Below are 26,693 nucleotides of genomic sequence, written 5' to 3' on the forward strand. Positions count from 1 at the left end.
TCTCAGTGTGTATTGCAAAGGATTACACTCTAGGTTTTTAGCAAGTGATAGGTTTTTTATTTTTTTGAGGAAGCCATCACAAATGACTGGAGGCGTGTTTACAGTAAGCTGAAATATTTAAATATTTGCTGTTGGCTATCAGTTTCACTGGTATGCAACAATGTAAGCTGAGTTCAGATTTCTCTCCAGTTTAGGTTCCTGTGTGCTTGTGGGTGCCTTCATATTCCAACTTAGAAGTTTTTTTGTCAAGTGTTCCAGCCTCTAACTACAATTACCATTTGCAGTCTCACAGGTGGGTCTTTTGTTGGTTTTACTTCTGTTTTTGCATGAAAAAATTGTGGAGAATTTTGCATTTCAAATCATGTTTTAGAAACTGTGAACACTTGTCTTGAGCTGTCCCATTTTCAAGTCAATGAGACATACCTAAAATGCTCTCAAGGATAAATGCTCTCACAATACACATAGGCTATGCCATATGGAACTGTATATATCTGCTCTATCTTTAAGAAATATTGATCACCCATTCTTTGTCCAAGACCAATGAATATTCAGCATTTCTTGGGTATAAGCCTATAAAGCAAGGTGATGTGGTGGACTTAAGAGGGGGAAGAAAACAATTTAATGTTTACATACGCAACAGTACAACATAAATCTTGTGTATTTTTTTCTGACAAATAGCATGCTTGCTTTCTTAGTCCTAAGTACATTTTTTTGATTTCTCTTGCAGAATGAGAGTTAGTGTCATATAACAGAGTCAAAATGTTGGATGACATCAAGAAGCGGTTTGAATTTCCTAATGCAGTTATTCAGTCTCAGGTAACTTTTTTAAAAAACATTAAAGAAATTGAATTGTCTGTGGAAACCTTTGTTTTAAGGCCTGCTGCCTGACTGTAAAAAGATAAGGAAGACTTTTTTGGGTGTGGGTGTTTTGCTCCAAAGGCAAAAAAATGTAGAAATAGGGTATTCTTAAGTTGCGAACAAGTGCTAATTGCCCTCTCTGTGTGATCCAAGCATTGGGTATAATTGCTCATCTTTGTCAAGTCTTTGCAGGAAAATGAGAAACTTTCCATTAACAGCACTGTTAATTACTAAATCCTTTAGTACATAGGGCGGCAGATGCAAGAGAAGAGGAACACAGCAAATCTAAGAAACTTGCCCAAATTTGTACGTCACAAGTTTTGCTAAACACTGATGGCAAACATACTATCATACCTTAAGCACTTTATACATCCCTTAGCATACGTACTGCCAGAAACATTTAATTTACATTTACAACAAGGCATTTGAAGTTAACAGCACTCCTCATAAAGCTATTCTGTGGCAGAGGTCATAAACAAGATGGAAATTTTCAAGGTCCTTCAAAAAAAATGCTTCAGTTCTAAAGAATGAGAGTTTCAGTTCTGAAGAACAGCATACGTTTGTTCATTTGACGTTTAGGAATAAGCACCTCATTCTATTTTAATAGAAGGAATGTCTGATTTAATCAAACTGCCTTTAAAAATCTAAATGTGGGCTGAAATACCCTCAAAGGCTTCAGGGTGTTTGAATCCAGGCTTTTGTTTTCTGACTCATTTCTAATGCCGTACTCTGTCTTGTTGCATAATCATTGATACTGCTACTGATTTCTGTGAGAGACAGAAAGACATCTCTTCATAGTAAGAGCACAAAAATGTTTCATATTATCAATGTACCTACCTAGAACAGCAGCTGCATCTACTTTTCTGTAATAAGGACAGATCCTTACATTTGGAAAAAGTAAACTAGGAAGCCATCAAGAAAAAAAAATAGTAACATTAATGTTTTTATTAGTGTATAAAGACAGGGACAGATTATTTTAAATGTTTTCAGGTTCATTCTGCTTTCAGGATTTACCCACACTTCATTTAGATAGCGTCTGCTACCCTGACATGGCAAACAGTAGCACGCTGAGGTAACAGTTCACATTTCCAGGAAAGGTGACACTTTAAACCTTCCTAGACTACAAGGATTATGCCTTTCAAAGGTTTGGATATATACTCCAACACATTTGAGACAAAAAGACAGTTTATTATTTGGAAGTCTTATTCCTGTGAAAATGAGAAAATGGGACAAAGTCTGATATTTATCTCTGTTTCTCTACAGCTATCGCACTGCAAGAACAACATGCTCCTCAAGCAATTAGATCTTTAGTGCACTTACCAAGTGAATCTTCTATTTGATTTTTTTTTTTCCCTGCTTAAAGGGAACTTCAGACGCTCATTCACACCCACATCCTTAAAACACTTTGAGACCTGTACAGCAGTGGAGCTCTAAATGTCTTATTACAGTTGATGCATTAGAATATCTGCAATTCCTCAGTATGTACCTGATTATGTACAAAGAGACCCTTGGCTATATGTGGAGCCCGATGGAAGTTCATTTCTCTTGTGCCTCAGGATAACAGTAAAAGGTAGTATGCCAGCATTATGGAGATATTTGGCCCTAAAACATATTTCAGCTTCCATACCAGTAAGTTTGGTATTTCAAATCATGGTAAAATGATGGTATGCAACAGCAGGGTAAATTCTTCCTAATGGAGAATTGAAAAATAATGCTTGATCTGCATGTGTTTTTTATTTCTTTTTCTCTTTTAGGCAGTGGGTCATCTGATTGCTGCAGTACTGAAAGAAAAGTCTTCTTCAGAGAAGATAAGACAAGCGTCTGACCAGGTCTGTGGCATTCTTTCACTTCTGTCTCCTTTCCTGTCCATGTGTGCTTATGTTTTTCTACGGTTTCCCATTCTGTAATTCTAATAAATTGGAGAAGTTAAGTAAGGTAGTTAGCAATATGGATCTGGGTGTACAGGTAGAAACCGTTAAATCACTGGGATCAGAAGAGCCGTTTTAACTTCCATCAGAAGTCTTAATGGCAGAAATCTTAATTCTGCAGAATACCAACATCTAGCTATGCTCAGTTAAAGTGTTTTATTTGAGTTTGTTTATGTTACTGCAAGTAAAGTGCCATATGGTGAGACATTGTCATTTGAGTAGAGAGGTCTTTTACATAATTATAAAAATTTCAAAAAGTATGGCATTTCACATACCTGTATTGGTATAATATTTCATATTAGCTAAGCAGAGTTTAAACTTCTTTAAGAGAAAAGGCATGGTGCAATGGTGTTACTTTGCCTTTTATTTGAGTCAAGCTTGCTTAAGTGCAGGTGTGTCTTGTTAACTGAGAGGCATATGAAATGCTGGTGTTTGCAAGTGTCACAACAATGTAGGAGAGGTGTTAGTTAGGATTTGCTCTTCCATTTTGCGTCCCCAAAAGCTGACTTGTACAGAAATGAGCAGAAAATGATTTGTGGATTTTGTCCTCCTAATCTGAAGTCTTAAAAAATACCCAACAAACAACCCCACACTAGCAAACCTAAACCTGAAAAGTGCTGAGTTCTGATGTGAGGGAATGTTGGAAGTGTGTAGTTTCTCTAACAGGAGCTCCTCCAGCACTCCTGATCATAATCATATTCCCAAATGAGATTGTTTTGAGCTACAAGCTGACACTTCCTATTTGCTGCCCCATGAAGGTATTAAGCTGAAATACAACACTGCCTTTTAAAATGCTAAGCAGCAGAAGATTGTGCCACTTAAACATTACAGGCTCTCTTTTTTTATGCAAAAGCATTTTGCGATACACAGTTGTTTAAAAATACTCCTTGTTTCTCCATTTGGAAGCTACAAAGTCAGCAAACTAACCTGTGAATGCAAATTTAGCATGAAAACAAGCAGCAGTGTTGATGCTTACTGCCAAAGCTTTATGCTTACTAGTAAATGGAGAGAACTGAGGACTTCATATGGTGAGTAAAGACGCCTTACCTCTGGATAGCCCTTTGTATGCCTGCCTTTAGATGTCTGCACTACACCTTCCTGTAGACATAGCAGTTCCTGAGTTGTCTCCAGTTACATCTTCATCTTTTTAAGGAAATTGAAATTGACTATAGCCTACCTGCATAGGCACAGCTGAAAAATTTGTCTGCCTTACCCTTTTCTCAGAGATTCCTGTCTCTGATGAAAGCATAGGCAGTAGGGGGCAGGAAAGTGGGAGTTGTCCTGGGAAGGACCTTTCTTAGGTGTAGAATCTCTACTGCAGCTTCGTGTCTTGTGCTCTCTTAAGACTTCAGGAGAGGCTGTTGGTCTTTATTTAAATGTGTGTTTGAGATGAATGAAGAGAAATCAGTGTCAGCGTTCTCATTGCTTGTGTCTTATGCTTTTGACTTCAGACTCCTGCACTGAACTTGCTTTGGGAGAAGTGCTGCAGTGAGAATGTTGCCTTGCGAACAGCCTGCTCTGAGGGGTTGGTGGCACTTGTTGCAGAGAAACATGCTGAACTCGAGTATGTTCTTCATGGAGCTCTCAACCTAATTCCCTCAGCAAGGTAGTGTTTAATTGCCTGATTTTGTGTCTTTTGTCAGATGGTTATCAGTCATTGCTTTTCCGTTGTAAATACAGGAGAAGAGCAGAGGTTCTGTAAATGACAGTATCTTCAAATAAGCTGTGGCATTAAGGACTGGTGGTGGCCTACCACTCTGCTGAAGGCTGTTGCTTTTGTCTTGCCAGTGTGACAGTGTGGATCTGACTGAAGAACTCATAGAGTTTCCTATGCATGTAAGCTGAAATTGTTAGCATTCAGGCTAATGCTCTGAATTTTGAACTGTGGAACCTCAGAAATCAATGCACTGCCTAGTTTTGTTGCCTCTGTCATGGGGAAGGGGGAAGAAAATGGTAGCAACTTCCGTTATGGGGGAGGGAAATAACTTCCTAATCAGTTTGTCCAAATAACTGGTAGCTCAAATAGCATTCCAGTTAAGACCGTGGGTGGGGATTAGGAATGCTGTTTTGTTTCCTTGTCTGCTGAGGAAGAAATCACTTTACCTAACTCTGCAGCTACTTCCCCTTACAAAATTATGGAGCTGTTGGTCTTGAGAGTGCTCACAGGGCATCTGCAGGACAACCAAGGGATCAGGCCCAGCCAGCATGGGTTCATGAAGGGCAGGTCCTGCTTGACCAACCTGATCTCCTTCTATGACCAGGTGACCTGCCTAGTGGATGAGGGAAAGGCTGTGGATGTTGTCTACCTGGACTTTAGTAAAGCCTTTGACAGCGTCTCCCACAGCATTCTCCTGGAGAAACTGGCAGCTCGTGGCTTAGACAGGTTTACTCTTCACTGAGTAAAGAACTGGCTGGATGGCCGAGCCCAGAGAGTTGCAGTGAATGGCGTTAAATCCAGCGGTGTTCCCCAGGGCTTGGTTCTGGGGCCGGTCTTGTTCAATATCTTTATTGATGATCTAGATGAGGGAATCGAGTGCTCCCTCAGTAAGTTTGCAGATGACACCAAGTTGGGTGGGAGTGTTGATCTGCTGGAGGATAGGAGGGCTCTGCAGAGGGATGGGGACAGGCTGGATCGATGGGCAGAGGTCAACTATATGAGGTTTAATAAGGCCAAGTACAGGGTCCTGCAGTTCGGCCACAACAACCCCATGCAACGCTACAGCCTTGGGGAGGAGTGGCTGGAGAGCTGCCTGGCGGAAAGGGACCTGGGGGTGCTGGTTGACAGCCGGCTGAATATGAGCCGGCAGTGTGCCCAGGTGGCCAAGAAGGCCAACAGTGTCCTTGCCTGTATCAGAAATAGTGTGGCCAGCAGGAGTAGGGAAGTGATTGTGCCCCTGTACTTGGCCCTGGTGAGGCCACACCTTGAATACTGTGTTCAGTTTTGGGCCCCTCACTACAAGAAGGATGCTGAGGTGCTGGAGCGTGTCCAGAGAAGGGCAATGAAGCTGGTGAGGGGTCTGGAGCACAAGTCTTATGAGGAGCAGCTGAGGGAATTGGGGTTGTTTAGTCTGGAGAAGAGGAGGCTGAGGGGAGACCATATCACTCTCTACAACTGCCTGAAAGGGGGTTGTGGCGACGAGGGTGTTGGCCTCTTCTCCCAAGTAACTGGTGATAGGACAAGAGGAAATGGCCTCAAGTTGCACCAGGCGAGGTTTGGATTGGATATTAGGAAAAGTTTCTTCACTGAGAGGGTGGTCAGGCATTGGAACAGGCTGCCCAGGGAGGTTGGTGGAGTCGCCATCCCTGGAAGTGTTCAAAAAACATGTGGATGTGGCACTTCAGGACATGGTTTAGGGGACATGGTGGTGCTGGATTAATGGTTGGACTTGATGATCTTGAAGGTCCTTCCAACCTAGTGATTCTGTGAAAATTCTGCAAATATAATGCCTACATCCCACAATGGTGTTTTGACCTAGACTGCCTGTGCAACATACTGAGAAGACGCAGTTGTGGGGGGAAGAAGACAATGTGCATAAAAACTATGAATGGGAAGGCAAGTGATGATTGGGAAGATGTTTCCATTCAAATTTACCATACCAACCTTATAAAGTTCTTTGGGTTATCTTTTTCTCTTCTGTTTTTTGGCACCTAACTGGATTTCTGCAGTAAGCTGCCTTGTTCTCTTCCTGAAGAATGCTAGAGTTGTTTGTAGCCAAGCCAGCTGACTGGTGCTGTACCTGTGATGTATTATGCTGGTGGGCTCAGCATAAAGGTTGCGAGAACCACGCCATTCAAGATGTGTTTTTCACCCCTTCTAACCTGCACATAATCAGTTCTAGGCTGATTTTTTTTCATGCTCAGTCTGAGGTAAAGGTGAATTTAAGTTTGAGTATACTAGTGAAATGCTTAAGAAGAATCAGATATTTTTAAAAAGACTGTTTCTCTTCTTGTGAATTGTTTGTTTACAGCTAGGTTCTTGCTCTGATGATGCTGATTCTATGCTAAATTTACATTAGGTGGTTATGGATCTCTAGGAAACATTTTGTAAATATATTTTTGTAATATGAATAATTTCTGCAAACCACCGTCCTCCAAATGACAAAATTTTGCTAGTTCAGTTTGGAGAAGGGAAGAATCTGCATTGTTAACAAAGAAGTTGTTTGCACCTGTGCTTAGGCTATGAGAATCTGAGTCCTGTGGGCTAAGGTAGAGGGAAAGTTTCATTAGCTCTGGCTTGCAGACTGAGAAATGTGGCATTCTTGTTCATCTAAGGGTTTGTTACAGTGTCAGTGGTTTATAAGGAAATTAAATGTTAATACAGTTTTGTACTTCAGAAAATACAAAGTGTAAAATGGGATATTTAGGAATGAGTTAACCTTAAAATCAGAGTTATGTATTGAAAGGGCTTGGATCTGCTCCATTTCTACACTGTTCTTAGATTTTTCCATGTGTGAAACAAACACATGTGACTGATTGCTATAGTAAGTGTTGGCAAATTCCCCAGGAACCTTATATGTATTTTTGGCTTCTTTTCCCCCTGCCTCCCCCCACCCCCCCCAGCTGCCACGATTCAAACCACATCCACTGTGGATTGCAAAGCAGGGTTTATATAGCCTAATCACAGTCTGTCTGTAACCTTTAATCAGGAGCTAATTAAACTGGCAATTTCAGATTGGTTCATTTCAGTGCTGATACTTTTTTTTTCCTTTACTCCTTTGGAATTACAGCCTGGTGTTTGTCATCCTGTTCCCTGCCAAATTTTCATCCAGGTTTGCTCTGTGGCTTTGCACTGCTGTGTGCACAGTGTCTCTAAAATAAAGTAAATATGAAATGAGCAGCTGGTGGCAGCCAGCAGAAAGGCACTTGAAACTGCTAAGCACCTTTCAGTGCTGAATGGAGTTAGGTGAATGTTTTATTGGCAAAAACTACTCATGTTGTTCTTGCTTCTCTTCCTTCAGTCACTGAATTTAGCAGTGGCTTAGTACACCTGGTGGTTTTTATTTTATCAGGTGTATCAAATTCTTTTTGCTTTGTCAGAGATGAATATGCAGTGCTTATGAGTTGACTTGTTATGTGGTTCACACTATTTGCTCACTATACAAATGGGAATCTATTCTTATCTCTCCAGTGCATCATTGTACCATAGCTGTCTCTTAGACCCAGTGTTCAGTTTCCTCTGATGCCCCAAGTGTTTAAACATCATATTTATGTGTTTTGTGTGTTTGCGTATGTACAAAATATGTATACATGTATAGATACGCGCATGCACGTTTTTACACATTTTTAACATTGGTCTCCAGCTTTCTGTGTAGAAGATGGTGGGAAAACTGTGGCCTGTATTCAGTAATGAATGAGCATAAAAAATCAAGTCAATCTATTAAAAACCTGTGAAACAGTAGATTATTGTATCTTTAAGAAGTTGTCAGAAGGGTTTTTGTGTATGTATGTTTTCAGAATGTTTTTATCATTTGAGCCTCCATGCCTGTAGGAGGTGGGGAAATCCCTGCTATACCTCACGCCACTGTGCTGCTTGTGTTCAGGAGCTGAGTGCAAAGCCTAAAACAGCCATTCTCCACCCCCTGCCCAGCTCCCCCACCCCTTCATCTCCTGGGAATTAGGACTAGCAATATAGGAGTTTCAGAACAGGGAAGTTCTCAGTTTTCTTTTTGAGTGGTTTATGGACTGTTTTTCCCCTCACTGCAGAGTTACCCAATTGAAGCTGGGGAATATGCTAGCAAATTCCCATTTAACTGACTCTTTCGAGCTATGCAGTGTTTAAAAGGTTATTGTTCTTTCTCCCCTATACACATCCAAAAAGCTCTCCTTCCTCCTCTGTGTGTTACATTGACTGTACTGGGATTTGGAAGCCTGCTACACACTGTCCTGTCGGTTGCTTTGCAGCAGAGCTCTGTTGAAACTGATCTTTTCTTGTATAGCCAGATTTCAATGTTCTGAGAGCCAGGTGTCAGGGCAGCCAGTCATTTGAAAGGTTACAGGCACATCTTACATAATTGGTCCGTTTTTGGAAGAAAGAAAGCAGAGGCATATTCTGTCAGTTTTGATCTGGGTCAGTGTTTTCCAGCACTGCTTGCGAAAGTATGAAAGCCACAGAAGAGAGAATATACTACTTCTCCTGTATCTGGAATATGAAACTAAGCATTTATTGGTCCACTGTGGGCATCTCTAGACATTCCCTGGTGTTCCATACCAGCTTATGGAAGAGAATCTGTTTGCAGGTGGTGATTAAGTATAGTAAAAGTCTGGCAGTGATATTTGCCTGTATGTTCCCATTTTCTTTTATGAACAGTGTGAGGGGTTTTTTGGTTATGATTCTATAATCATATGATCCTTTGCCTTTGCAATTTTTGCATATTCAATGAAGTATATATATCAAGTCATGATATTTCTTTGTGATAACATGTTGTTACCAGAAGTTGTTGTGCTAATGTTGGTCCAGGCTGTGTGTGTAAACACCTGTCTTTTTAATAGTGTTCACTTAAATTGTCCCTGTTCTTTGGTAGAAATTTGTTCAAACTTTTTAGTATAGCTTAAAAGTTTAAAGTTTAAATGTATGTATATCCATTCATAATTTAGCATTACTGTACTCTGTGCCAAACACTTAATATTACTGTATCTCAGTTTGCTCATGTGTTAAATGAGAATGATGGTTTGTTTGTCCTATGAGAGGCTTACATAAATTCTGCATAATTTTCTGTTTCCAGTGTGCCATCTGAGGAGTTCGTGCAGTTTTCCATTCACTGAAGGAGAAGTGGAATAAAATAAGTTTCTCAGATTTTTTTTTTCCTGCTAGGAAGGAAGGAAAGGGGAACAGTTATAAAGAGAAATAAAAAAAAATCAGCACCCAGTTCTCTTTTTCTTCCCTTTTCTTGCCCTGTGTGATCCAAGTAACTTTTTGTCAGGTGATGATCTCTTATAATTGTATTGTGTTAGCTCTTCCTGTTCATTATGTGCATAAAGCGAGGAGTAATCATGGTTTATTAATGTGAGTAGTAAACTAACTAATAGATTTTTAGGGGGTAGCATGTTCTAGATGAAAACTTGGAGAATCAACAATGACTTTTTTTTTCCTCTGTTTCTACATTTTCACCTTGTGAAAGAGAGTTTCATTATAGAATCCTATTGTAGAAGCCTATTTTCTTGTGAAGGGATTGGGTTGGATTTGTCATGGTCTGGTTGGAAAGGTATGGAAAGCATTTAAGTATGAAGAGAGCAGAATTTTGGAAGTTGTCCTTGTAAGCTCAGCCAAGCAGTAGACTTGTTGAGCTCTTTACTCCATGGTCACAGAGCCTTTTTTCACTGCCTTATGGTAGACTTCACTTATTTCATCAGTGTCTCTCCAGAAGATGGGAAATCCTATAAAAATTCCAGAAATACTGTTTCCTGAATTTTCCTGAATGGTAAATTAAACAACATAGGAGGGGGGAGATAAAATAGCTGTATGTGTCTTGTTGTACAGTGGCATAGTTGAAATCTGTGTACCATGATGGATGTTTGCCTATGTATTTGCATTCAGAGAAGAGCTAATTTTCCATTTTTAACATTAAAGGTACCGGTTTCAGTTAAGCTGGGGACAGCAAATGTAAGATATGGTAGAAGCAAACCATCAAAAGTTTTAATTGATGCATTAATTATTCTCTCTGCTGTTTTGCTCATTATGTGACAAGAGAAACAAAGACATGTGGATGCATCACTTGCCCAGAATTGTGTAGGCAGATGTGAGGAGGTCCTTAAGAAGAACTCAAGCCTTCTTGAGCATCAGTTTTGTTCCTGGGTTTCTCCTCTTATGGAAGAAAATCAACTAATGTAACTACATACATGACAGTAATGTATTGATTTTTCTCAACAGGAATGTGCATGGTTTAGTAAAAACTATTTGGAAATTACTACAAATTCAAGCTATTCAACTGGGAAAAGATGGAGATGAGGCTGTTCAGAATCTGTATGGAATCAGGTTAGTTTCATGTTGGTTTATTTAGATACTGTAATAACTTTTTGTTTGATTTCCAGAGAAAACTTAATTTAAGTAGTGTTGATAGTGGCTTTTAGTCTGTCTTTTTTTTTTTTAAATTTAATTTACTGTGCAGGTAGTCAAGCACTGGCACAGGTTTCCCACAGAGGTTGTGGAGTCTCCATCCCTGAGAGATACCAAAATCTGACTCTATGCGATCCTGGGCAGCCTTCACTAGCTGACTGTGCTTGAGCATGTGGGTTGGGCGAGATGATCTGAGAGGTCTTTTCCAACCTAAATGATTGCCTGATTCTGTAATTTTTTTTTTTTTTTGGTTGAAAATTTTAAGGAGTTCTGTAGTACAGGGATAAGATTGCCACCATAAGCCCAAAAGGGGCAATGGCAACATGAAGGCTGTGTGTGAGAGAGAACAAATAAATACTGGGACTTGTTCAAACACAGTAGCTGGATGATTGTGATTGCTAGTCCTTTTAATAGGTCTTTTATTTTAATACTGTGGAGCACTTCCCCTCACTTGTTTTTCCTGCTTTATTCCTGTTATCAAAGTATGAATACTTCTACTGTTGAAGTGGTTGCCATGTAAAAATAAAATTATTTAAAGATCATTTAAGTAGCATCCAGAGCTATTCATATAGCTTGTTATGCAATAGCAACCTTCCTAAGGGTACATCATAGTGACTTCAGCCAGGTCTTGAGAAACCATGAGGCAGTGCTGACATTGACAGCCACTATTGTGTTTTTTTCTGGATAAGGTCCTGGCTTGGTAAATGTCATGAACATTTTCCAACTTGCTTTTTATGAGGTTAGGAGGTTTCATTGTAGCAGGCTGTAACTAATATGCTTTAACTATATAAAAGGCACTATTTGGGAGTCAAGGAGTCATGTCTTCACTTAAGCAAAATGAAATAGGGAAGAAAAGTGAAATGGACTTTGGACTGCTGGATGCACTTATGTTCCTGAAATCCCGTGTGCCTTTGTTTTTCTAGCTGTATCTGTTCTTTCTACAAAGTCCACACTCTTATAGAACAGTTTTAATTGAAAAGGCAGGCAATGAAGGGTAGTAGGATGGAACTCTTCTGGAAACTTTCTCTTTAGTAGTAAGTAAACTTATTTAAAGTCTCCTGCTAGTAGAGGCTAAGTTAGAGCAACTTAATCGAGGCTCCCTGTGAAAGAGAGCGTAGTAGGATGTGGCTGGAATGAAGACACAGGAGAAAGAAGGTAGGATGAAGAAAGATTATTACTTCCCTCCCGCCCCCAAAGAAAAACATGTTATCAACGTCTTTTCATCCCACATCCAAAACATAGCACTATACCAGCTATCAGGAAGAAAAGTAACTGTATCCCTGCTGAAACTAGCACACCTAGACCCTTATTATTTACAGGTGGATAGCTGCTGTCTGATTGTGTGCATTTAGCTTTATTCTGAACCTATCGGCAGTAATTTAGGGTAGTAGCACTGTAATGTCATTTAAAGATGTGCATTTTACAGTGCTGTGCTAGCAATTTTTAAGTTAGTGTTGACAATAAATTGCATCTACAGACATCATTTTTCTTATAGCTAATAGCATTATCAAATGGAGGTTTCTCAGGCTGCACATTTTAGTGTTTCATTATTAATCACTGGTCACTATGGAGCTTAGCAGATTTCTTTCATCATCCAGTTCAGTGCAGTTATATTAGTTTCAAAATCTGTCATAAAAGGCTTGTTTTTTTTCTGGCTAGTAAGCCATTTTAATTTTAGACTTGTGTTACATGTGCTGACTTTATGAAGGTTCCACTGACTTCAGTGTCATAGCAGCACTTAGATGACCGGAGACATTCTTCTCATTAGGAAAGGTAATTAATTCTTATAATATGACAAAGGTACTGAAATAAGCAGCTACTATAACTCTGTATGTCTATACAGGGCAGTGCACTTCCAAGGTCCTAGCATGGTACATGAACAGTATTTCTAGCTTGCTCCCTGATAAATGAACTTCTCTATGATCTTGCTGGATTCAAGTGCTAAACAGCCAATGAATTTTTTGCCTCTCGCATGCTGTTTTCTTGGAAAGTTGTACTAAGGCTTTATAAGACCTTACCCTTTATAGTATTTGTACACAGGTTGTAAAAGACTCTTAACTTCAGTAAAATGTTTGCTACAGCAAGGAAGGTGGACATATGAAGACCATGCATGTAAATTAACCAGTTTTAGAGAAATGAATGTAGGAAGTGGCAAGCTTCTAGCCCCAGATATGAAGGCCAGACCTGTATTTATAGGTAGATCTTGTGATCTTAGTATCTGTTTTCTAAACATGCCAGGTAGTCCATCAAATCAGCCAGCTTTCTGAAAGTCCCTGTGTCTTCAATTTATTTGCCTGAACAGAAACCCACCTCTTTGGAAGATAAATTGTTTGAAGAACAGGAGGAGGACCCAGTGTAAAAAACAAAGAAACAAAACCCTCCAAGAAACCCGCAAAACCCAAACTACAACAAAAAACAAACAAATAACCCAAACCTGTCTTCTGAGCTCAGAAAATTATTCCAGTGACTGATTCTTCCTCAGTGAAAACAGATTCTCTCTTTAGTCTGAATTTGCCTGTTTCAGTTGCCAACCTCTGATTTTTGTATGCTAGCTTGACATTTCTTGCTGTATAAAATTTCTGTTCTCAGAGAGGTACTTCGGCTGCAGTGACACTATCCCTTAATCTAATCCTTGTTAGCTTGTGCTTACACTGTGAGATGTGTTTTTCCAGGCCTTCATGAGACATCCATGAGAATAATTAAACTTCTCCAGATTTTTAATAACTGACTTGAAAGATGGGCACTGGAATAGGAGCACAGCCTGTAGATTAAGGGAAATTATTATGCTTTTTCCTTGGCACTTACCGAACTGTATCTGAAGTACTGTGTCCAGTTTTGGGGCCCCCAGTACAAGAAAGAAGTGATAAACTGGAGCAAGTTCAGTGGAGGGCATCTAGGATGGTCATAGGGCTGGAGCAGATGCTGTTTGCTGAAGGAATTAGGCATATTCAAGCTGCAGAAGAGAGCGCTTGGAGGGCACCTAACAGCAGTCTTCCCAAGGACTGAAGAATGTATAGAATAGACTATTTCAGTTGCAAGATACCTACAACTATCATCTAGTTCAGCTACCTCACCACTCCAGAGCTGACCAGAAATTAAAGCATATTATTAATGGCATTGTCTAAATGCCTCTTAAACACTGACAGCCATGGGGCATTGACCACCTCTCTAGGTAGCCTGTAGCAGTGTTTGACCACTCTCTGGGTCAAGAAATGCTTCCTAACTTCCAGTGTAAACCTCCTCTGGTGCAACTTTGAAATATTCCCACATGTGCAATCACTGGATCCCAGGGAGAAGAGATCAGCACTTCCCTCTCCACTTCCCCTCCTCAGGAAGCTGTAGAGAGCAATGAGGTTGCCCCTCAGTCTCCTTTTTTCCAAACTCGACAAACCCAAAGTCCTTAGCCAGTCCTCACAGGACATGCCTTCCAGCCCTTCCACCAGCTTTGTTGCTCTCCGCTGGATGCATTCAGGTACCTTCACATCCTTCTTAAACGGAGGGGCCTAGAGCTGCACACAGTACTCAAGGTGAGGCCACACAACACTGAATACAGTGGGATAATCGCCTCTGTTGACCGGCTGGTTATGCTGTGTTTGATGCACCCCAGGATGCTGGTTGCCCTTGTGGCTGCCAGGGCACACCGCTGACTTGTATTGACCTTCATGTCAACCAGCACCCTGAGATCCCTTTCTGCTGGGCTGCTCTCCAGCCACTCCTCTGCCAGCTTCTACTTGTACCCAGCATTACTCCACCTGAGGTGCAGAATCTGACATTTATTCTTGTTAAATTTCATCCCATTAGTGATTGCCCGGTGCCCCAGTCTATCTAGTTTCCTTTGCAAGGCCTCTTGTCTCTCAAGAGGGTCAGCAGCACCTCCCAGTTAGTATCATGAGCAAACTTACTAATGGTGCATTCAACTCCTGAATCTAGATCATTGGTAAGTATATTGAACAGAACTGGCCCTTGAACTGAGCCCTGAGGGACACCGCTGGTGCCTGCCCACCAGCCAGATGTAGCCCCATTCACTACAACTCTTGCAGGAAGATTTTTCAGATCCTCAACCTTCAGTTCAACAGTTCTTCACCCAGAGCACTGTGAACCTGCTCATCCCACAGCTGGACAGCTTGTCCAGAAAGATGCTGTGAGGGACAGTGTCAAAAACCTTACTGAAACTACATCTACTATGTTCCTTTCATCTGCTTGGTGGGTGATCTTGTCATAGCAGGGAATCAGATTAGTTAGGATTTTCCCTTTGTGAACCCATGTTAATGGTGCCTGATGATTGCATTATTCTTTAAATGCCTTTCAGTAGCACCCAGTATGATCTTCTCCATAATTTTTCCCAGGTAGCGAGGTTAGACTAACAGATCTGTAGTTCCCTGGGTCCTCCCTCATGACCTTTTTGTAGATTGGAATAATGTTGTCTAGCTTCCAGTCAGCAGGGACCTCCTCAGACTCCCAAGACCTTTGGTAGATGAAGAAGAAGAAAGGCTACCAGGAATGCAGAGCCTGGTTCTTGGCTGAAGATCAATGGGCGGTGAGCATAAGTTTAAACCAGGAGTTTCTGGCTGATTATAAGGAAAAATGTTTCACTGTGAGCACTGGAGCATGTTGTGCAGAGAGCTGAGGTAAATTTTTTTTGCTCTGAATACAACAGTAAAGTAAGACGGCACCTGCAACTCTTGGAATTATCCTAGTCATAGGCTGCAAAAGACTTCAGGGCTGAAAGTGAAATCTACTGTGACCTGCTTACTGCACCCTGCCCCTGTTAATGGTTTTTTTCCCCTATACCCATTAGGCAATGGTACTTCCAGACTGATTTTTGGCAATTCCAAATAGAATCTCATTTAATGTTCTATTTCTTAGAACATGGATCAGTAAGTGTGCAAAACTATATTCTTTCATGCTGCTGTATGGTTTGGAGGCAGTTTGTTTTATTTTTGCTTTTCTCTTCCCTTTTTTGTTCATGTGATTTTTCTAAATGCTAATACAGCAGTAGCTTAAAAGCTGTTCAGCTAAACCAGACAGAAACCTAAATATCTGCTCCTGAAGAGCTTGTCCAGCTATTTTATTTTTAATTCTTTTTCGTGGGTGTGTATATGGTCTCATTATCTTAGCATGAGATCACCTCCAAATTTAACTTGCCTTTTTTAACAGAGTAAGCTAAAAGCTACTAATTGTTTTTTATAAAGATTTAAATACAACATGTTAAATTTCCTTCTCTTTTCAGCTTCATTATAGAGGTGCTAGATATAACATGTTAGGTTCCATTGCTAAATTTCCTTCTGTCTTTAGGTACAATAGCCTTGTAATTGCTCTCAGTTCCATTAGCCCACACGTGTGATCATTTTCCTTGATTTTATTGTTCAAGCAGTATTTTTAGTTGTTCATCTACGTTATTGATTTTGTAATTATTTCCACTATTTAGGTCACCTTACTAAGAATGTTTACTTTCTCATGTTTATGTATTATGACAGTAAATTAGTAGTATTTGCAATGTTGATGGCAAGTAGATTTTGGACATAGATTTGTGGTCATACTTGGAAGTCTTGGTAGCGTACAGGCTCCTGTGTGTCTGTGTATGGAGATGACTTACCAACAGTTTTCTTTATCTGACTTTATTACATTACTCTGGGTTTCTGCTGTTTTCTTAAAGGCACAGTTGTCTTCATATCTGAGTAGAAATTACCTAAATCTGGTTTAACCTTCTTGCTGACAAGTTATACTATAAATATTCTCTTGATTTAGACCAGCTGCTTCTAGGCTTATATCCTTAGCACTGCAATTAAGTATCTCAATAAATAAAAGCCTTTTTGTTGATGCCTAAAAGCATATTAACACCTCTTGTTTTTTGAATATCCTTCCATGGCAAGAAGTGCTTTGTTAGTCTGATCAAATTTCCTACTTACTTCCACCTTAAGATCCAATGTAGTTTGAAGTTTTTGAAGACAAGCGGTTGACCAAAACTTATCTTCTCTTCAAGTATCTCAGATTTCTTTATAGAATTGTTTTGTAGCATGTAAGGACACCACAGTTATGTACTGTTACTGGAGCTACACAGCTGCAGAGTTCAGTGGGTCATATTGTTGTATTTGACTGTTGTCTTCTATTGAAGTAGACATTTGCAGTTCCCTTGGTTGCTAGCTGTATTCTGACCACATTATGAAGAAAACAAGGAAGTATTAGGTATGCAAAATAATCTGTAACCAGCTTTTATAACCTTGTGGGCCTTTCAGCTAATGGCAATGTTTATTACTCTCTGATTATCCTCAAAAGTAGTCAGTTACCCAGAATTCAAACACAGTTAGCATTGAGAATGTAAAAATAACATAGTAAGGAGCACCTCTTCTAGTTTAAGGATATGTCTGCTAGATGATGTTTTTTCGGAAATAGTATCTTAGTAGGCATAGCATGAACCTAAACATTCCTGTTTATAGCAGGTAAGTATTACCTCTAGATTACTTAAGGGATGCCTTAGTGCACCATCACATTATGCAATTCAAATTTGCTATGTAACGGGAAAAAATTAGATACATATTTTTAATTCTTTTATGGGATTCTTGCCATGTCATTCACTTCACCGGGAGCTGGGTTTGTTTGGCACTGCTCAAGGTGAAGCCTGTGTCATAGCACAATGCTGTTGAATGCGAGTGTGTCTCAGTGTATGTTGTCTTCTGTAAGAAAAAGACTGCTTCAGATCTTGGAATTTCTGCTCTTCACAGGTTTTTAAACAATAACAAACACCATTATAAATACTTTCTAAAAGGCTTATTTGGCTATATCACTCACTGTAGTAAAATCAACAGTATAACAAGAAAACTTACAGTTTCTTCACTGCAGTGTTCCATATCTGCTATACTTTAAGTGAGAGGGCTCACATGCATGAGAGTGAATTAGCCTGTAAACACACACAAGGAACCTTGATGTTCTGTTAGAAGTGTGTTTGTGTTGTGAGTAGGTGCTGTCCTTCTCACTCTTTTTTTTTTTAAATTCATTTTTACTGTTCTATTTAAAAGTAATGGTAAGGGTCTGAAACTGAGGCAGCCTCTCTTGAGATCTCAGGTGCTGAAGATTTGTACTTACACTTGAAAGACTGGAGTGGTGTGTGATGTGTGGTTCAAATTTTCCTGTGAGTATTACTTGGAGCCCACTGCTAGAGTCTGGTGCTGCTACCAGTGCCTCAAATCAGGCCACACATTTGAGCAGTGATCCATAGATGTTTATTTAAAGAAAAAAAATCAGACTAAGACTTTTCAAATAGAGATTTTGTTTTAATCTTGTTTCCTGAAGTTCCTGTAAAATGTGCTCTTTTGGCAGTGTAGCAGTCTTGGCAAACCTGGTAAAGGGAGTCGGTAATAACCGGGGGTTAAATTGTCTATTTCTATAGCTGCTTTTATTTTGAAGATAATTATTTTGCACACTTGTTTTCTGCATTATAGTTCCAAATGCGATTTCTTTGTGTTTCAGGAGCACTCCTCATCCATTAATCAGTGTCCTTGAAAACAGACCTGATTGCTGGCCACTTCTATTGCAGCAGGTGACAGTATTTTTCCATCAGTGTCCAGAGAGGTAAATGAATGAATAATTTAAAAATAGCAAATGTAGATAACTGAATTGTATCAGTGTAACTTTTTTCTTGAAGGCAGCTGCAATGAGCAGTAAGAATTCTGTCTTATGAAAAACATAATTATAAAATTTAATGATACCATTTAAAGGTTGAAAATAGAGTATTAACGAAATACTGGGATAATCCAACAGAAATGGATTTTTATAGTTTTTCCTTTTTTATGTTCATAAAATTTTTATGGATGTGGAAAAATTGGTGCAAAATTGATAGCACCTTTGGAATTTTTTTTAAATAGCTTTGATTATTTGCTTTGTCAAGGTTTTGACTGCTTAGTCAGTAAAGATGACTAGCATGCAGGTATAACTGATCTATACAAAACGGTGGGATGATAAAGGGAAAGCACAGATGATTATATTTCACAGTAACGGATGAGATCTTTGAAAATGATGTATGCGTCTTGATTTAAAAAAAAAAACACACCAGAAAAAATGAGTGGCACAGCTGTAATATAAAATACCTTTAACAATGAACAAATATGCAAACTACCAACAATTTCAAGATTTCTTCATGCTTACCTCCAAGGAACTTGTCCAATAAAGCTTCAGTGTAGGATACCAAATGCTGTAGCAGCCTTAAAGACAAATGTTGTCAGTGATTTTACACCTATATGTATGCTTTTCAGATAAAAAGTACCTCTCTTGTCCTGTGTTCTGGAAGACTTAAATCTAACAGAGTATTAATACAGTAAAATTGACTTACGTGTTTTATTGCTCCGAGTAAACAAATAAATTTATTAATCTCTTCAATTTCTAGTAGGCCTAGACTACATAATCAACAGTAAGACTTTCAAGCAAAAGTGTGTTTTCATCAATGTAATTGATCGGAGTATTTTAAAAAATACTGTTTGCAGACTTGTGCTTCGCTTCAGCTGCTAAATCTGGGACCTGTGAAGAGTCCTGTCAGATGTTTGAACAATGGAATGGATAGTGGATTTTTTGCTAGTGGCTTCTTTTGAATTAAAACAGGAGTTGTTCTTGCTGAAATGGAAAATATTTCAAACTTCCTTTGCTGCTTTTTGTGCAAAGGTTTCTGTGGAATAACATTCTAGACTGAGAATACAGAATCATAGAATCATTTTGGTTTGAAAAGACCCTTAAGATCCAGTCCAGTCATTAACTTCATACTACCAAGTTCACCAATAAACCATGCCACTAAGTGTGACATGAACAAGTGCCACGTAAGTTGATGTAGATGTATTGCTGACTTCTTTGCAAAGCTGTGCATCAGGGCTGAGTCTTGTTTAAAACTGACTTTTTATTTTGATTCCCTGTATATTTGTTAATGTATTGATCATTAGCTTTATTTGAATGTTTTAATAATGTCAAGAACAGCTGGTATTCCTAACATGGTTAAGCCAAAATAATTGTTCTACAATAAATTTCTTAGTGGGAAGCCATCTTGGTTAAAGCAAGACCTACTTCATGTAATTGTTTAAGACCATTGGGCAAAAACTGTCAAGGAATGGATAGCTCTTTTTAATTGAAATCAGGTTTTATGTATTTTAAGAAGGTATTTCTGAATGGCCTTGTCCAAATGCTACTTCAGAATGGCACACTAGTCTCATGACATTCAGAATGTCACTTTCTTGAATTGATGAGAAAAAAAAGAATAAAATTGAGTGTCAGAATCTGCACGTGTATATTGAGTAGTATTCATGCTTAAATATTGAGTCTTTTCTCAATTGTACTTCATTGTATCATTGCTATGTGTTGTCTCATGACAGTACTTCATACTAACAAGTAAAAGGTTTTTTGTGGGATTTGGTAATGCCTTTCATAATACCTTTCTGTTAATTGCATCCTGTAAATTGCAGGCAATGTCACATTCTTTGAGGTTTCCTTGTTGTTAAGTTTTCAGTAGAAAGCAGTCTTGGCAAACTTATTTCTTGAACTGCAGGGCACAGCGTTCATGTGTTGGCATCATGGCTCCATTTCTAAGATACCTGTATTGCGAACCATCTCAGTTACGGGAGTACGCTGAACTGCGAATGGGTTTGCTTAAGATCTTACTTCAGCCTCACGGTTCAAAGCACGAAGAAGCACCTTCCGTGCTGGAATGCCAGATTCTGCAGTTTCTGTGTGATTTAATTCCACACCTTCAGGTACAGTTGTTGCCTGACCCCACCTTTTACAAATAATTGCTATCAAAGCACTGATAGTAGTAGTAGTAGTATTACTGTGTTTCAAGTGTGCAAATACAGCGTTCTTTTCCATTTCCTGTAGACCTGATTTGTTGTTACTACAGAAATCTAGCAAACTGGCAAACCAACCAATTTTAAAATTACATTACAGAGGAAATATCCTAAGGTAGGATGTTTCCATTACAAGAATATTTACCTGCTATATGAAATCCCCACACAATTTGTTTTATGTTGCTGAGAGAACTTCAAGGGCTGAATTTGGTATTGCTTTTGAGGAAAAAAGGATTTTTCTCATCAGCTACCAAGAAACCTTTTTTTTTATTCTTTCACATGTTTCTAATTTTACTTCAAAACATCAAAAAACAGTTCATCTATTGGGTTTTTTTTTCCCAGGGAAGTTGGATAAAAGTTTATAAATGTGTATCTTCAAAGTCTTAATAATATTTGCTATGGAAACATTGCAGAGCTAATAGAACTAATTCTAAACTTGGAATTCTGCATAGAGAGGGAAAGGGAACTAAACCAGAATGTGGTGGTGTTCTTGTTTTTGTTTTTAACTATATCTCTACAGCTTAAAGACTTACTGCAAGTTACAGAAGCCTTGTTTTTTCTGCAAGAGCTATTCCTCAGCCTACTGCGCTACCGTGTGTTTTGGAAAGTTCAGTTATCCCAGTTTTGTCTGCAACTGTTATGCTTCTGTGAAGTGTGTTTAAATGTAACGGGAGAATGCTCCTCTTTGATCTCCTTAATAGAGGACAACTTTGAGCTCTTAAAAGAGGTAGGAGTTCATGGGGGGAGGAAAGTAAAATAGTTGTATTAAACTTAAAGAATGTCATGTCTAGACAATATTTAGAGACATTTATACATGGCATTCATCTGCAAGTGACCAGTGTTGTTTCAAAAACTTCTGGGTTTTTTTCTTGGTTGAAGACTTTCAGAAGGCAAAAACTTAACTGGTTCTCTATATATACCAGTTAACCTTTTAGTTGGGAGTTGGTTTAAACTGAACTAAAATGGTTTGAACAAAGTAACAATTTAAAATGTTGTAGTTATTCAGTTAAAATGCTATTTTTACACTATTCATATTCTTCATTGCATGTGCTTTGTCACTGTGTGTGCACTTAGTATGATTCATGAAGAAACTCCTTAGAGATTTTTGTTTGTTGCCAATTTGTACTGTATAATGCCGCTGAAAAACAAAGAAGACTTGAACCTCTTTATTTTTCCCTTGTAGGTATTTCCAGTGGAACAGTATATAATTGGGCTAGCACTTCTACTGCTGCAAACACCAGAAAGTCAGCAAAAGTCTGTCTTGAGTCTAGGTAAAGCTCTTCTTATGGAAGGGGAAGCCACACTCTTAAGACTGTGTCTTTGTTTCTTCATGTTTATGAAAATAAGCACTGCATTCCCCTGAAATTGGATTGGGTGGTAAAATTTTATTTTATAAGCAGGATCCTTCATGAATTTAAAAAGTAACATTTGATCTAATGGCAATAAATTTTCCTGCTACGCTGACTTTTTCCATGGATGTTATTGTGTTCTAAGATCCCTACTGTCTTGGAGCTTATCTGTCTCGTTTTTGAGTTAACAACAGGATATTCTCAGCTGAGATTCATGCATCCTGAATGGTTTCTTTTGAGTGATCTTAAGGGAGCAGGCCTGACAGTCATGGCAATGTTTGGCTAAGCTTTCAACTTAGCAGTTTTTGATAAGTGGAGTGGTTCCAGTAAAACTGATGGACTGTGCTACATTCCATTATGGTGTTTCTTGCTGCCATTGGGTACTTTGCTATAAACAACAGAAATTTATGGGCCTGTAAACAGAATCAGAGTTTTACCAATAAGTCTTCTGCACTTTAACTCTAGTATGCACATACTGTAGTTCTGGGGACTGTTACTTTGCTTGACGAGAGTGTTTCCTAGAAGTGTTTTTGTCGTGCCTAAAAGTATAAATTGTGTTAGGTCTTTTTTCCCTACATGATCTTTGTTTTTTTTCCACCTTGTCTTAAACAGCCTACAAGATCCTTTCCTGTTCAGAAACTCAGAGCATCTCAACCACAGCTCTTACTTTGGTGATGCCTGTGCTACAGATCTTATCTTCTACAACAGTTGGGGACTGTTTATCAGAGGATGATTCTGGAACTACCAGACAGCAGCTAGCAGTAAATCTTTTGGGAATATTACAAGAGGAAGGTGTGAAGGATAAAAAGAAACTGGTAAACTTACAAGATGTTTTTTCATTTGTATAGTCCTCAATGGGTATGTGGCTGCGTTTCCGTAGCTGATATGCTGCTTTTTTGCTTTTAACCACACCCAAAAACTTTATTTTCTCCAGTGGCTTTTTTTTGACAGTGATGGTAATGGGTAGTTGTTCTACTTGTAGTCCCAAGATTTTGAAAAATGGTAGAATGTGGCTAACCTTCCCTTCTACTTTGCCACTGAGGGATTTATATATATTGGCAGACTGAAATTTCTGCTTAAACTGCTTGAATGGGGTGCTGCATAAAGTAAAAATGTGTTGGTAGCTTGTTTTCATGCAGCTGTAATAACAGGAGAAGGGAGTGAGTACAATTGTGTAGCAAACCCTTTTGGGAGGTAATGTGGAATGGGAAATATCAATGTATTACAAGCTCTGCCAATTTTAGCATTTTTTTCCAGGCATTAAAAAAAAAAACCAAAAACCAAAACCCAAAAAACAAAACACAACAAAAAAACTCTTGTAGTCTGACCTTGATTTCAAGTTCTACCATCTTCCAGGGGCAGGGAATGAAACAGTACAGCTCACAGATCCTGAAGCTTTTCTTAGCCTGCTGTATGTCCTTGGATAAACTTTACTTGCATGAATAAATGGCAGTTTCAGAACTGTATCCGGAAGAGATTTTTGGCTCCAAGTGATCTTGCCAGCCAGAGGGATTGCATTATAGATTGCTGAATTTTTCACATACAGTAACTGTAATGCATAAGTAATGGAATAAGCTAATTTTAATGTTATTTTTCAAAGGCCTTCTAAAGTACAGGGCCATTCTACTTTTCACTAGCAAAAATAAAATTTGCATGGCATTCAACAGTGTGATTAAAATGAAATTCTGCAGTTTTATGGAGAACATATTTGCTACTCAAAAACTCTTTTTCCCTGGTAATTTACAGGTGAGTGGGCCCTGTCCTGTTGGAGTCTGAATTCCATTTCTAATATTCATTTGGAGACCTCTTTTCAAATACTTTGACCTGATTTTTTTATAAATGTTCTTCTAATTACTGCCTGATAACTACTGTCTTGATAATGGAAAGACATTTCTGAAAACATTGCATTTTCTAAGGAAACAAAGAATTTGTAGGAAAGAGATGTTTGTCTTGGATTAAGCTTTTTTGTTTTAATTAAAAACTTTGAACTTCGGCATTAATTTGCAGGAGCTTTAAAATATATTTACTTTTACGTATATAAAAACCTGAGTTAGGAAGGTTCCTCATTTGTATTTTACTACTTTCCTGCTTCTAAATGTTATCTTCCGTGACTGCATCTGTAGAACATCTTGTTCTAAGAAGTGAAACAGTTAAACAAAAAACGTAATGTCAAATAACTTAAACTGTGGTGTTTTATTAAGTACTATCAAAAGTTAAGACAATTTCCTTAAAATACTGTAGATGATACTCACACTTCTGTGATGCACTTGTCATTGTCAGGAACGGAAGCTTTTAATGTACTCCAGTTTTGTGGAGTGTCCATTTTAGTGAGGAAGTAGCACTGCAGTTACCCACAGGAATAGGAATGATGGATGCCAAATAAAGGGGGACCTCGTGACTAGAGAATTAGCAACCCATTCAAACATCCTTTGTGCAAGAACTCATATAAAGGATTGTGAAGAAATGTATTGCAATTTATTCTTTATATTTATTGCATTGGGACTCTAAAAAAAAATATTTGTTTTGGATGACAGAATTGGATTAGTTATGTTTCTTCTTTGTTCTTTAATGGTACCTTATTTGTTTGAGGATTTTGTTTATTTTGCTTGTTCTCAGGTGTCCTGCAAACTCCTTTTCCCCATAACCAGCTCTTACACCTCATTATATACAACCTGGAAGATCATAGATCTCCTGAAAGAGAAGTCTGCAGTTATTAACTGGTTATCTTCAGTGAAATCACTGCTACCTGTTACAACTCAAGTCCCTGCCCACGTTTTTCTTCTGCTGGCTTATCTGCTGATCCAAGAAAATGGAGAGAGTCTTTGTAATGTACTCCAGGCTACTGCAGAAATAGCCAAGGCTGATTGTTCTCAGGTAAAAACTTACTGTTAGTGGATTTTGTTACAGGAAGTGAGCTGAATTCTTCAACCCAAGAGAAGAAAGGCTGCCACAACTTTGTGACCCCAGCTCCGACAAGTGGCAAGACTCTGCCTGAGTTCCCTGTAGATACATGCACGTGTATACCACATAGTTGTGCTTAAATGTATATAATGCAGACACACAGAGCACTCAAGAACACAGAACAGCACCAGAGGCCTCATCCTGCTCTGCTTTTTGGCTGAGCAGGGTGGAGGTCTGCTAGTGGGAATATGTGTAAAATGTATGGATATGTACAGTATGGATCCCTCTAGCAATGGGGTGCAGACAGTCAGTGTGCACAGTAGGTGGCTGCTGGATCCCAGTCTTACCAGTTACTGGCAGCTGGGCATACCAGCTCCTGAGGCTGCAGCTCCACTGCAGTTGCTGGTGCAGACTGTCCCCCATCCTGCAGAGGGGTACACGCACATGCACCCCTACACACATGCACATTCCCCCCCCATCTTGGGACTCCCCTGGCTGCCAAGTAGGCAGCCCATCTGTGTTCTCACCCTTAGACACACATATATGCATGCGCACACATATACCCAAAGCTGGCTAGAACTCACCTTTTGCGTGTCACGTAGAGCAAAATATGTATTATGTCTCTGTTTTGGAGTATTTTTTAGTTGTTTAGGCTTAGGGAAAGAAACTGGCTTATTTGTTGATATTATCAAATAAGTATGAAGATACAACATGAGGAAGTTGAAAAAAGTGTACTAAACCATTCCTATTTTTTGGTGACTTCATAAATTAATCTCTGTGTTCTTTTGTGGTTACTGCCAAGTCCCTTGTGACATCTGTATTCTTGCTTCTTAAAAATACGTGCATAGTCTTTGTGTGCTTCAGTACTGAATTCAAGCCAGAATTATGCAGTATGCTTATACTTCCCTACATAACCTGGAAAGATAAATGGGGATATCTAGAAATAGTAATAGGTAATGGAGGAGGCGTTGTGCAGAAACAATCATATCTTAGTTGTAAAATGAAAGAAAAATGTAGGGAAGGTAGAAGCGTTGCTTCAAATTTCAGATGTGCCATAAAGACAAGCTTTATTTGCTTCAGTTTTTTTTTAATTGCTTTATGTCTGAAAGAGTTATCATACTCTGCAGCACAAGAGTTGGAAAAAGCTACAGCTTACAGAATATGCACTTGATGACTTACGGTGCTGAGCACTGTAGTTCTAATCCAGGGAAGCAGTCCAAGGATGTGCTTGCTGTTGAACACATACTGAAATGCTGTGCTAAGCCAGCCCATTATACAGTGCTTTTGGAGATAACTGTATTTCTTAAGCGGGAGAAATTTTTAAACCAGGTGACAGCTTAATCTGTTGCAGGTTTCTTGCTCTTAACCTTTTATGTCTCTTCTCAAATCTCCTTCAGGCTGTCCTTTTGTTCTGTTGTTTTATTGTATCACTGTGTTTCATAATACACTCAGATTGCATTAATTTTTTTTCTCAATTTGACTGATTTTGTTGCAATTTAACTTTATTGTTTTTCTAGCATTGTATTCAGTCATACTTTTGCATTGCAACTAGGTGTTAAGAGGATTAGTTAATTTTTATTTCTAGGCTTAAATTATGCTACTTCCAGGTTTTTTGTTTTCTGTCTTCAGACACTTAAAATTTGTTAACCTCTCTATTGAAGAGAAGGATTTGTTTTTTTTATGGTATATGAAAAAAGTAATTCTGACTCTTGTTCAGACACACAGTTAACAGACCTACAAGTCCAATTTTCAGTCTGGAGAAAATTGCAGGGTTTTGCTGTAGAAT

The 26,693-nt window shown here is 38.8% G+C and overlaps 1 protein-coding gene across 1 annotated transcript in view; it reads left to right on the forward strand.

The window, feature by feature from the left end:
• Positions 1-759: 759 nt before the first annotated feature.
• Positions 760-26,693, forward strand: part of FOCAD (focadhesin) — a gene marked incomplete at its 5' end in the record, with an annotated part of 105,607 nt that continues 79,673 nt past the window's right edge. The window contains 10 exons of the mRNA XM_082012793.1: positions 760-816; positions 2,613-2,687; positions 4,238-4,392; positions 10,654-10,758; positions 18,307-18,408; positions 20,363-20,567; positions 21,178-21,384; positions 21,841-21,928; positions 22,619-22,821; positions 24,623-24,880. Of these exons, the coding sequence (XP_081868919.1) occupies positions 760-816; positions 2,613-2,687; positions 4,238-4,392; positions 10,654-10,758; positions 18,307-18,408; positions 20,363-20,567; positions 21,178-21,384; positions 21,841-21,928; positions 22,619-22,821; positions 24,623-24,880 (1,455 nt within the window). The remainder of the gene's footprint in view (positions 817-2,612; positions 2,688-4,237; positions 4,393-10,653; positions 10,759-18,306; positions 18,409-20,362; positions 20,568-21,177; positions 21,385-21,840; positions 21,929-22,618; positions 22,822-24,622; positions 24,881-26,693) is intronic.

The sequence above is a fragment of the Phaethon aethereus genome (assembly GCF_964289735.1).
Source record: "Phaethon aethereus genome assembly, chromosome: Z".
NCBI classification, from domain to species: domain Eukaryota; kingdom Metazoa; phylum Chordata; class Aves; order Phaethontiformes; family Phaethontidae; genus Phaethon; species Phaethon aethereus.